Below are 12,704 nucleotides of genomic sequence, written 5' to 3'. Positions count from 1 at the left end.
AATAAAATTACGGTAAATGAAATGAAAATTGTTTTACAATTCTTTTAGACAATAATGGAGCTTAGCCAGGAAAAAGATTTCCTTCAGGTGCAAATGGAAGGACGCAAGAGCATATCTCCGCCGATGAGTCCTACCGCTAATCGACATCAATTGACAGTGGAACTCGCCGAGACCAAAGCAAAGTTGCGAAGGACACGGCAGGAGATGGAAGACAAGTCGGAACAAGCATTAGAATATAAGGAAGAACTAGAAAAGTTCGGACAGCAGCTGCTTAAGCTTCGGCAAGAGGTAATTACTAAAGGAATAATTGTTTATGGTCTGTTTATGATCTGTTTACAAACTCGCGTAGCAGGATGGATAAATTATTAATTAATTTATGACTGATGTTTGTCGTCTGTAATAAGAACCTTGTATTTAAATTAATTCTTTCTTTTATTGAACATGATGGGAAAATGTACTAACGATGCCTAGAAGTTGAAAAAATGGGAACCCACCATCCTCAAGATGATATAAAAATTTTTAAAAAAATGTTGATCAGGGCCCTGGGGACAGCTATAGTAAAGCGGTTAATATGTCGGAAGACAATCCCCTACTCTTTTTATAATGTATAAGTCCTTTTTTGTGTGGACCAACAGCTTAATGTTCGATCTAAAGGATGAGGTAAGTAAAGCAATATTCCTTAAGACATCCCCTTCCCCTTGATCATACTTTGGAATTTTCCCTCATCTGTTATTTTCTGGCAATAATAACGTATTTCATGAAAAGGCACAATGTCCTGAGATAAATTCCAACCAAAAATTTTGCTGGTAGTGCGGGCGGCATAATTGCAATACTTTATGCTGCAAATAGTATCACTTGTAGTTGAATTCAAGTATAGGCAACATTCCAAATAGTCTAGGCTCCCTGTCAAGCTCAACTACTGTAGTGAAGATTGGCATTCCAAACGGTCTAGGGTCATAGAATGCAGCACTGATGAATAGGCCTAGATACCTTATTACCAATTCCATGATCTGCATTAAACAAATACCTTGACATCTGCATGAAATACAGGAAGATTTACACAGCAAACATGTACATAATGACATATTAAAAGTGGTGACATGAAAAATCCATAAATATAGCAGGATATAGGTCACTTAGAAGATTATGAATTGATTTTTAAAAATATTTTGACTCTTAAGCAAATTTGAAGCAAACTTCACTCAAATTATTATAGTGAGTTGGTGTGATGTCGATGTGGACATGAAAAATCCATAAATATAGCAGGAAATACGTCACATAGAAGAATATGAATTGATTTTTTAAAATATTTTGACTCTTCTTAAGCAAATTTGAAGCCAACTACACTCAAATTATTATAGTGAGTTGGTGTGATGTCGATGTGTATATTTCATTTTTTTTAAATATATTTTATTTGGCCTAATGTCATCTTAAAAATTTATCATTCTAAATACTATTTCTACTTATCTCATGACATCTTCCATTCTGCTGTATGTATCTGGCGGATCCAGGATTTTGAAATAGAGGGGGCCTGGGGAGGGTCTTCCATAGATGGAGGGTCGACCCACCTTAGCTAAACCGTGGATGGGGCTGAGATAAGAAAATTATGATTACAGCACCTCTAGATGGCCGAAAATGCCACTCTCATACCTAAATTGAGTATAATTTTATTTATCTTCTCAATTTTTTTATTTTTTATTTTGAAAAGGGAGGGGGCCCCTTGTTTTGTTTTAGACATGCAGCTTTGGTTGAGGTATGACCTTTTTTTTATGGAATTTGCCTCCCCTTTCTCCAGTGATCTGTTCAGACATTTTAATTTGCAAATGGAACAAGATTGGAAATAATAACATCCATTGCTTGATTAGTTACTTCCTATGGCTTACGTCATCTAATTTAAATATGTAGGGAAGTAACTATCACCTAGTGCATGTGATAATCACATTACTATTGCATCCAACAGTCAGCTGATGCATTTAGAAGTAAATGAGGATGTACCAAAGCCAATCATAAGTTTGGAAGATCAAGAAGTTTACATTTTACTAGGCATGAAGAGGTTTGAATGCAGACTTAAAAATATTATGTGACTTTGTGTTTCAAAGAAGATTGTTTTCAAATTTGAATAATGTTTTGTTGACCCTTTTTATTTGTTTCACCTTCCTGTATTATTGTTTTTGTTAGTGAAGCTTAAAGGAACATTCATGCATACATGTAAATTCTAATTTGATCTCAGTTTGTGCTGCATATTAATATCCAGTCACAGAGATGGAAATCTGAGAATGTTTGCATTTTTATCAAGCATTAATATATGCTTTATGCACATTTGGAATATGATCAGCACAATGTGACAGCCCCTTTAAGGGAATAATTGATAGTTTTTAGGGGGTCTGGGAATTTGTCAAGAAGTTACTACATATGCAGACAGGTTTTATGGTGTTAGCCTAAATACAGTGGGATATTTGATCACATGATAGCTGTAAATCATCTGCTTCATGTAATCTAGTTCCTTGAAATATCACATGACACCTGTCATGTGATATGAAACACAAATATAAATTTTTATTAAATATTGTTCAACAAATTCAATTGAGTTCAATTCAAAGTAACAGTTATTTGATTCCTTTTCAATTCATACAGAAATATAACATCATAACAAATTCAGGAGAAAACTTACATAAACAAATAAGAAAATACAAACCATGTATATTTAATATTCGGCCTACATTCTCTTATGGTGGAAATAATCTACATCTACAAGTTGTTATTATACAGTATAAACGAGAACAGTATCGAAACACAAGTTATTACCCCTGGTCAGTCAGTTCATATATGCAGATAAAGACAGCATACCGCTTTATCCACACCTGGCATGCCGCTTTATGGACACACAAGGGAGTAAGGGTGAATACATTAAAATAAATGAATGCATATTTAGATAAAAACATCATACTGTACAACTACGTCCAATCTCAAAGGAGTAAGAGAGCATGGGAAAAGATTAGCGATAAAATAAATAGCAGAAAAGAAAAATTTGGAAACACTAATCCAATAAAGTTCATATTTGGAATATAGGCCTATAAAAAATTGTAACCATAATAATTTTTGTCACATTTCTCATCTTTATCAGAATTTAACTTTAATGCAAGATGCGAGATCTGCACGTATATACAGAGACGAACTTGATGCACTAAAGGAACAAGCAAGCAAAGTAGACAAGTACGAAAATGAAATAAGTAAATATAGAGAAAGACTCAACGAAATGGAATATGTAAAGAGACGAGTTGAGGTATGTAAATATTTAATCATGTGTTATATTGTTTATTTAATAGTACAGAAATGGTATTGATTACTATGAATATTGCAGCTTTGTTGTTGTTGTTGCTGTTGTTAATTATATATAATTGTCTAATTAATTTTTTATGCAATAGTTACGTTGAATGTTTCGGATACAAACAATCCAGTAACTCTATCACTGCTACACAGAAAACCTTATTGTTATTGTTTTTTTACTGTCAACACTTGTACAATTGAGAAAGAGTCTGGAAACAAACCTTTTAAATTAGTGTTCAAAAGCCACTTCCTGTGTTGGTATCATACCAACTCTGGTCAGCCATTAATCCAGAGAATACGATACTTTCAATGTTGCTTTCCGTTTTGTTTTTGAAGTGCATTTCATAGAACACAAGCTCTAAATCTGTGGTAAATCAAGTGGAAAGCCTGTTGTTGAGAAGTTCAGTAGGGTTATCATCATAAACGCCAAAAAAAAAAAAAAAAAAAAAAACAGTTCTGTTAGCATTAATATATATATATCCAAATCATTGATTATACAATTACAATTCTTTTATACTTATCCATTACGGTATATATTTTTTAATTGATACAGGCTTTTTAATGAAAAGAATGCACCTTTCCTGGAATTTGGTTACAAATTTAAATTTACAAAATATCAGAAAATTAATTCCAAATTTCTTAATAAAAAAACCACAAAAATTACAACATTATTTAATTGAATCAAACCTACCAGTATATCACTTAGTTTTTTTATATACTTTATTAGATTTTGTCATTAGAACTTTGAAAAAAAAAAATCATTTCATTTATTTCACCATGTTTAATGTTCTGTATAATGTGGCAAATATTTATAACAAGAAAAATACCAATTTTACGAATGGCTGCCATTTTAATACAAATGATGGCATATATGATACCAAGATATATATCATAAGACACAAAGAGCCAAGAATTTGAAGGTACAAAAGTGTTGAGGTTGAACACACCTTTAATAATGGGATATTGTAGCGTTTCCTGACTAGCTTCCTTCCTAATTTCCTGATTATTTCCTGAGTTTAACCTGAGCTAGTCTAACCAATTCCTGGTTTAGGAAGAAGTGACCTAAGAATCTGGACTTGGATGATATATATATTGTTAGTTTTATTATATCATTTTTTATAATTCAACAGTGAAAGACTAGACACAAAAACGATAGAATTTGTGATGTTCCACAGTTTAAACTGTCATATGTTGACTGAAACTCCTGGCTTATAAGATTTTAACCCAGTATCCTAGAATTAGAAGGCAGGCATCTTAACCAAAAAAATACAGTCTCACTCATTCTTTCTCTGTGCATATTACCACATTCAAAGTTAGTTTTCACATTAATATGTTATTCTAATTAACACGTTTTATGAGCCTGTCAAAAAAAAAAATATGTGTGCATACATTTTGGTTTGAATGTAGTTTTGGTTTGAATGTAACTAGTTACGTGTAATCCTGACTTTATGTGTGATTTCTCAATTTATGATGCTGAAATACGTGTATGTGTTATAATGGATTGGAAGTAATCCTGGCATCTATAATTTGACCTAGTTTATTGCTACGGAGACAATGGCTCAGGAATTCTCATAGGAATCTGAATCCATCAATATATAAAACAGCTATAATGACATTAAGGAAAGGTTAGGTGGCGGTGAAATCTGAAAAAAAAAATGGGGTACCAATAGTTTTTTATGTAGTTAATTAGGATGTGTAATCTATGAGAAATTATATAGGCCTAATTCAAAATTGGACATGAAAAGTCATGAAAATACCTGGAAATTCAGAAAAAACCCAAAAAAGTACTGTATATGAAAACTATGAAGAAACCTAGAAAATTAAGTCCTCCAAGTCAGTAAGTCATAGAATAAATGTATGCCCTCAATTCATCTTAAATTAATAATTGTATTATATTATATAATATTTTAAAGATATATATATTTCCATCATTTGCTATAGGCAAATTCAATCAATTCTGCATCAACCATGTGAAATCGAACACAATAAAAATGTATCAAATATATACTGAAACCTTTAAAATACCATTATTTTTCCTTCCTTTTTCTTTTAGGAACTCCGGCAGGATAATCAGCTTCTCCATGAGACAAATGCATTACTCCAGGATCAAGTTGAAACTTTCCAAAGCAAGGGGGATAGAATACGGGAATTAGAAGCTGATCTCTTGCGATATAAGTCACAGATTGACAATCTTCAGGAACAACGCGAGGCTGACAACGATAAGCTGCAGGAGTTAATTGAGGAGAATGCGAGGCTGCAGATGGATCATCGTCAGAGTTTGAACGAATCCGCATCATTGGGTCATGAACTTGAGATGGCTAAACTTGTTTCACCATGTAGGTATCAAACTTGTATATTATGCATGTTTTTTTTTTGTTTTTTTTTTTCAAATCTGACTATGTATAATATGTTCAAATTAAGTTTCTTCAGTCTATTTTGCAACCAAGTCTGAATTACAAGATATTTTCAAATTTTTATTCAAAATTTAAAAGCATCAAAGAGTCAATTGAATATTATATGTAGGTATCAAACATATAGTATGAATGTTTTTTGATCAAATCTGTCTCTAATATGTTCAATTTAAGTTTCTTTAATCTAAATTTATTTTGCAGTCAAGGCTGAATTACAAGATATTTAGGCCTACAAATTGATATTCAAATTTAAATACATCAAAAGAATCAATTGATTATTAATTGAAAATAGAAAGTTAATTTAATTAAGTCCAGTGCATAAAAATTGGATGAAATAGTTTGTATATATTTAAAAAAACATGGGGTTTGTGTGTATAAAAATCATTGACTATTATATTACATATACAATGAACTACTCAGTCATAACTCAGCACCTTAGAATTTTAGCAAGTTGATTAGATGGCTTGTCAAGGAATTCAATTACACTATTTTTATAATTAATTTTTATTTATCACATTTTTTCAGCTGGAAATTCTCTGTCAAAAGAATACAATGATTCAGCTTCAAGCAAAATTCTGAAACTTGAACGGGAAAATCAAAAACTTTTGAGTGAGTTACAAACATTGCAAGAAAGCTTCCAGACTGATAGCAAAAGCAAATTATTAGAAAAGGAGAATGAAAGACTTTGTCGGAAAGTAGAAAAACTTCAAGCTGCCAGCTCCTCTGAAATGCAAAACTTTCTTGAACTGGAAACTGAAAACAGCAATTTAAAAAAAGAAAAAGGACAGTTGGAAGAAGCAATGCAGACAGCAAAAGAAATGAGTGAGAGGCAGCTGAAAGAACAAGAACTTGAAAATGAACAACTAACTCAGACAATTGAAACTTTAAGAGAACGAAATCAGAAAAATGTTGACCACCGGATTAGGGATATTGAAAATGAGAATCGTAAATTACATGAAGAGATGAAAGAGTCTCAAAGTAAATTATCAAAAGTTGAATATGATAATAAGCAGTTACAGAAGACACTTGATAAGCTAAAAGATAATGCAAATAGGTTAGAGGAACTGCAAAAAACTCATTCTGATTCTGTCAGAGAGAATGATAAATTGAGTCGAACTGTTGATATGTTAAATATTCGTTGCGATCGTTTTGAGGAATTAGAACATGAGAACTCGGTGCTTGAGGTTCAAAAAGAAAAAATGGAAAATGAGAAGCTCCAGCAGGAGCGATCTCTTACAGAGCTTAGGGTGCATTGTCAGAAACTTGAGCAATACGAGGCTGACAACGTCCAATTAAGATCCCGTCTGCAGACTCTCCAGAAGACTCTGGATACTATGAAAGACAACATGTCAAAAGTTCTGGAATTAGAGCATGATAAAGAGGAGTTAGACAGACAGAATAGACAATTACAAAAGTCAATCGAGGCTCTGAAGTCAAGTCAGGAAAGAGGTAGTCAGTTGGAGGTGGACTATATTGAGCTTGAAACACAGAATAAGCAATTACAAAAATCTATTGAACTTAACAAAATGAAGATAGAGAAATTAGAAAAGGAAAATCAAGAATTGGATAACCATGTGGAGAGATTGAAAGAAGATCTTAAGAAGTCTTCAGAATCTCTGAAGCTGTCTAGCAAGATGGTTGAAGATCTTGAGAAAGACAATAGGACACTTGAGCTTGAGAAGGAGACGGTAGAGAAAGACAAGCGAAGACTCGACAAAGAGAACACTCGCTTGAAGATGTCTTTAGAAGGAAAAGACAGTGAAATTGATGAAGCGTCTACAAAGATTGCAACACTTCAACGGGAGGTTAAACATGTCCAAAAGTCTGCCGAAAAGAACAAGGAGATTGCTGAAAGAGTAAAAGAGCTTGAAGCAGAAAATCGTGATCTCGTGAAGCAATCAACTCTGGATAAAAAAACATTGGCAACACTTAGAGAGGTTAGTAATATTCGTAATGTTTTTGCAATTGGTGACAGACATTGTGACCATCAATTAATTGATAAATTGATTGATTGATTGATTTGTTGCTTGATTGGTGGGTTGATTGATTGACAGATTAATTGAGAAACGTATTAAATGGATGGCAATCATAAAGCCAGAACTTTTTCTGTTGATGTTTTTTTTTCTTCTTTCCCTTGAAAGATATTTTTACAATCTCACGGTACATAGACATTTATGATATAATGCAAACTAAAATCATTACTTGAAAACCATGAGATTTGAGAAGAGAAACTTTGTATTTTTCATTATATTAAGTAGAATATAATCTGGGGTACTGACTTCAAACAATAGCTGATTGAAAACAATTAATATGGAAATATTACCATAACATATTGTTAAACAGTTTCAGAGAGTAATTATTACGGTTTGATGGGCTTGTTAGTAGAACAGTCTCTATTATTCCCAAGAGGAAGTTTCCTAATTGAACCTTAATCAATCTTCCACCTCTGTGGCCAGTTCCTTATGTCCAAGATCATTATTTTACGTTTAATTAGTGTCTGGTAATATGTACTCGTTACCTGGTAATAAGTAGAAAGCGATTACTGTAAGTGGTAATTTATAAAGTAATTCTTCTAGTATATATTTAAATATTTAGCTACAGATGTATAATATATTGGAAGTATTTCTTTTCCTCTTTTCTTTCTCACAAAGTGTATTACTACAACATAAAAAAAGGTTTAACATGCTTTGTTGTATGTGTAAAATTGTGTATACCTCTTATACAATTATTGTGTTGCGATGTTGTTGTTTTGACAAATAAAACCTTAGCTTTGGTATCTTGTCACTCATCTTTAAAATCTGTTGATTTCCCTCCTCAAATTTCTTTCCTGTGTAGGAACTGGTAAATGAGAAGATTCGGACTCAACAACTAGACAATGATTTAGAAAAACTGTCAACAGAACTGGACCGTATTGGGCTCAATAAGGATAAATTGTTGAGGGAAGAATTAAGAGAAGATGAAAGGTAAAACTATAGCATATCATCTGCTATTAGAAGAGGTGTCCAATGCAAGCAAGGATATTTGACAAAAAACATGGGAACGGTTAATGAGATACAATATTAAAAAACTGGGTGATACTGACTCTGGATTTTAATTGGCGCTTTACAAATCTCTACCTTATTATAATGATTAGTTGCCTTAGTAAATGTGCCATACTATATTAATTTAGTGGAATCATCTTAATCAAATTTATCAGTTTTTTTAGTGTTTTGATGCAATGAATTTCTCCATTTGATTCCTTCTCAGTCGTTACAAAGCACTTCAGAGCCAAATGGAGGATACACTAAACCGAAGCCTCGAGATCAAGGAGGAAAAGATCAAAGCACTAGAACAAAGGTTAGAGCCATTTACAAGTCATGACTTATTACTAAGCATGTCCGCATAGGTGTGCTGTCGGCTTCCATTGCGACCTTTAGAGTTGAGCTGTTGGATTTATCAGCTCATCTTTTCATGTTTGTAGGTATGAGTTCTCTATACGTGGCTATTGCATTGCATGAGACAGTCTGCTCGTTTTAGCAGCACATCATTACTATGCATGTAGATTTGGGTACTCTGTCACAGCAGGTCACTTTCCCCGACGCCACAACTAGGTCATCGGATCAAAAATTAAAAAAAATAATAGTTTGCTTATCCAAATAACGTTATTAGAATTGCTAATCCCTAATATTGTTGCTAAAAGCACGATTTGGACTATACTAAGCTATAAGAACTCAGTGATCCTTACCAGGGATTTTTTATTCCAGGCCATCAACGGAAGTGGCACCTTGATTCGGACCCCTCCGTCAGACATGTCAGACCACTTGTAGGCAAATTTTTCTGGTGCCACATAACATTACATTTTTGAGTCGAGCCCCTAGATTTAGCACTATGACATTACTATATATGTTGATGTGGCTATGACGTTGGCCACCATTTATTAATTTAAGTCACTAGATTTAGCACCACTGCATCACTGTTTATCGGTTATCATTGCATTCTTTTGAGTGAAGCCGCTCAATTTAGTAACTCATTGATATGGGTACTTAATTGGTAGCCATTAATTTAATAGCTAATAATTACTTATATTTGTATTTAGGATTCGTTAGTGTCGTAGCTTGATATCTGGTACGCTTTTTTAGCGTCATGCAGAAATTGTTCAAGCAATCATAAATATTATTATTATTATTATAATATTAATATTATTATTTCAAGGCAGCATCAGGCTTAATAAAAATAAAGAAAAACTTTTATTTTTTTCTGAAATTTCTATTTTTTTGTGACGGCGGGTGCACTAATTGGCCCAAAATAATGTTTTATTTTGAAATCACCATTATAATAATACACATTTTTAAAGTGCCTATTAAAGCAAACAAAAACTGGCTTGTCACCGGTGCTTGAAGATGTTAGAAAGAAGTTGAACTATTGAAGAGGAATGATTTAAAACTGGATTTGAATAATTGTAGGGGCAGAGAGTTACGGAGTTTAGGAGCAGAAAATGAAACAGAGGGTTCACTGGTACGAATATGCTTGACTTGTGGAGTAACAAGTTTGAGGGATTGAGAAGAACGAGTAGAACGGGAAGAAACATGTTTGTCAATAAGAGAACAACGATATAGTGGGGCACGACCATAGATTTTAGGTGAAAGGAACAATTTTAAAAATGATACGCTTATCAACAGGAAGCCAGTGAAGAATGTTTAAAATTGGCGTAATATGGGTGAACCGTTTAGGGAGTGTTACAACACGAGCAGCAGATTTCTGAAGTTTTTTAAGGCGTCTAATTGGCAGGCGGCAAGTTTGCTAAACAAGGCATAAAAAAAAGTCTCGCCTAAATGATAACAAAGCGAGCAGATCTGATGTTCTTAGTCATACTTTGGAGTTGACTATGTTTGTCATAATATGCGTATGTTGACACTGCATCTCAGTTGTTTGCATAGCAAATGTGTTGAAATTCAGCCATCAGACATACATGAGGTGATTATCCAATCAGATTGCATTAACCACACAAGACTAATGTTAGCAATTAGTTAGAATTTTTTGTGTTTTATTTATTTTAGTTTGCAGCACTGATCTTGTAAATCCCGTCTGTTAATGTTCTTTGATTGAATAGAGACAGTGCCAGTTTCTCAAACGAGTTCACATTATGTTCTTTGGTTTGTATTGACCAATGAAAGTTATCATGTCTGATGCTTTAACTGCTGAATAGAGATGTTGGAATTTCCTTAGATGATTTCCCATAATTTTTTCTTTAGTTTACCGTAATGCACTCAGTAATGTTTCAATGTTTGTTTTATACTTTAACTGCTGAATATAGACAGTGAAATTCCCGCAGGCAAGTTCCCGTTTTAATTTGAAAGACAGATTCCCTCAGACAAGTTCAAATAATATTTCTTAGTTTTCATAAGTGTGGTCATTATGTAAGGTTTTGTCTTCATTTCAGTTACAAATAAGAAAAATGTTCTGTTTGTTGAATTGTATAACCCCTGTAAAAAAAAAAGAGTTGCATTTACCTTGCTCACATATAGTATTAAATAATCTCAACCCATTTTATGATTTAATTGTGTTTTATACACCTAATATTTCAGTCTTTTCATCAGTGTTTATATTGGGAAATAACTCTTTAATAAGAAAAATAATAAAATAGAAAAGTTCCATTGGCTTTGCATGACTGGTATCTTAACTCACAAATTATATTAAAATTATGTGGCAGTATTGGAACCTGATTGATGAACCATTAAGGGACCAAAGATTATATCACATGGCTCCAATTGACCAATTGGATATCCTGAACGAGGTGATTATTGATCCCAGAGGCATGTTTCTGTATGTAGATCGTTGCTATGGTATGTCTTATGCTGAATCTGTCACATAGGTGGCTATTAATGCTGCTAACTTAATATCGCTGAATTTTTGAATGATCTAGTAATTACATAGATTGAACTTCAGTGCCATTGTGGTTGATATCCTCCTCTGACAACATTACCTAAGTGAATAAAACAAAACAGGAGATTCTAGATGTGATGTTCATTCCCATGACATTAGGTAGTTTTCGCTGCACGACGTTAACCTTAACTTTAACTTTAATACCCAACATGTAACGTGATAGCTCAGCCCCTTTTGAAAATAAATCGAAATAAATATGCGCAAACCCGTAACTAATGTATGGCAAGCACGTTAAATCCTGAAATTAACGTACTCCGCAACGCAAGATGAATAAATTATGATGTCATCCGTTAACGGTAAAGTTAACGTCGTTGCGGAGAAAATTACCTACTCTCTAAAACAATATCTCAGAATTAATCTGACCAAGTAGACATCAAACTCACAATCAAGGGATTGCTAATGATGATACCAAATTTATGACTAAAAAAATTTGTTCCGATATTCACCTTAGAACATTGACAAATTATCCGAAAAAAAGCACAAACCCTTCAGAGGATAAAAAACGCGGTGTCTCTGAAGACTGATCGTATAATCACATGACTCAGCGAACCGTGATAACATGTTCCCGAACGGCACTCAATGTCTGGGTGATTTATGACTGCTGGCCGTTATCAGCGCATAGCTGAATGTTGCTGACCTATGGCAGGTCATGCTAGGCTAGACTGGCTACCCATTAATGAAAATCCCCTACTGAGGCTTTAGACTAGAATTAATTCTGCTTTATTTTTTTGCTTTATAAAATGAATATTAATTTGTTTGAAAATTATAATTAGAGAGTGTGTAGGCCAGTATTGTATAGCTTTCAATGAAATGCATTCATATTTTATATTATTTCTCATTACTGATTTGTAAAGTTTTGCCTTCATATTTTTATTGTTTCTTCCAATAAAAAATGAATATTCATAGCTTTATTGTTTAAAAGTGAATAATTGTAATTTTATTGTTTGCCATTTTTAAATAATTGATGTATTTTATTGCTTATTTTAGTATATATGTATATATACTGTCTCTTATACACATCTAGATGTGTATAAGAGACAGATT

The 12,704-nt window shown here is 33.0% G+C and overlaps 1 protein-coding gene across 1 annotated transcript in view; it reads left to right on the top strand.

Annotated features, from left to right (window-relative positions):
* LOC117123972 (girdin-like) overlaps positions 1 to 12,704 on the top strand; it is a 65,619-nt gene that overhangs the window by 32,772 nt on the left and 20,143 nt on the right. The window contains exons 7-13 of the mRNA XM_033270072.1: positions 49 to 288; positions 3,125 to 3,283; positions 5,381 to 5,663; positions 6,264 to 7,675; positions 8,574 to 8,701; positions 8,985 to 9,074; positions 10,181 to 10,232. Coding sequence (XP_033125963.1) covers positions 49 to 288; positions 3,125 to 3,283; positions 5,381 to 5,663; positions 6,264 to 7,675; positions 8,574 to 8,701; positions 8,985 to 9,074; positions 10,181 to 10,232 — 2,364 coding nt within the window. The remainder of the gene's footprint in view (positions 1 to 48; positions 289 to 3,124; positions 3,284 to 5,380; positions 5,664 to 6,263; positions 7,676 to 8,573; positions 8,702 to 8,984; positions 9,075 to 10,180; positions 10,233 to 12,704) is intronic.

The sequence above is a fragment of the Anneissia japonica genome, unplaced genomic scaffold (assembly GCF_011630105.1).
Source record: "Anneissia japonica isolate Jap-2015-1 unplaced genomic scaffold, ASM1163010v1 scaffold287736_len1891122_cov214, whole genome shotgun sequence".
Lineage (NCBI taxonomy): Eukaryota > Metazoa > Echinodermata > Crinoidea > Comatulida > Comatulidae > Anneissia > Anneissia japonica.
This window is presented reverse-complemented; position numbering and strand designations above follow the sequence as displayed.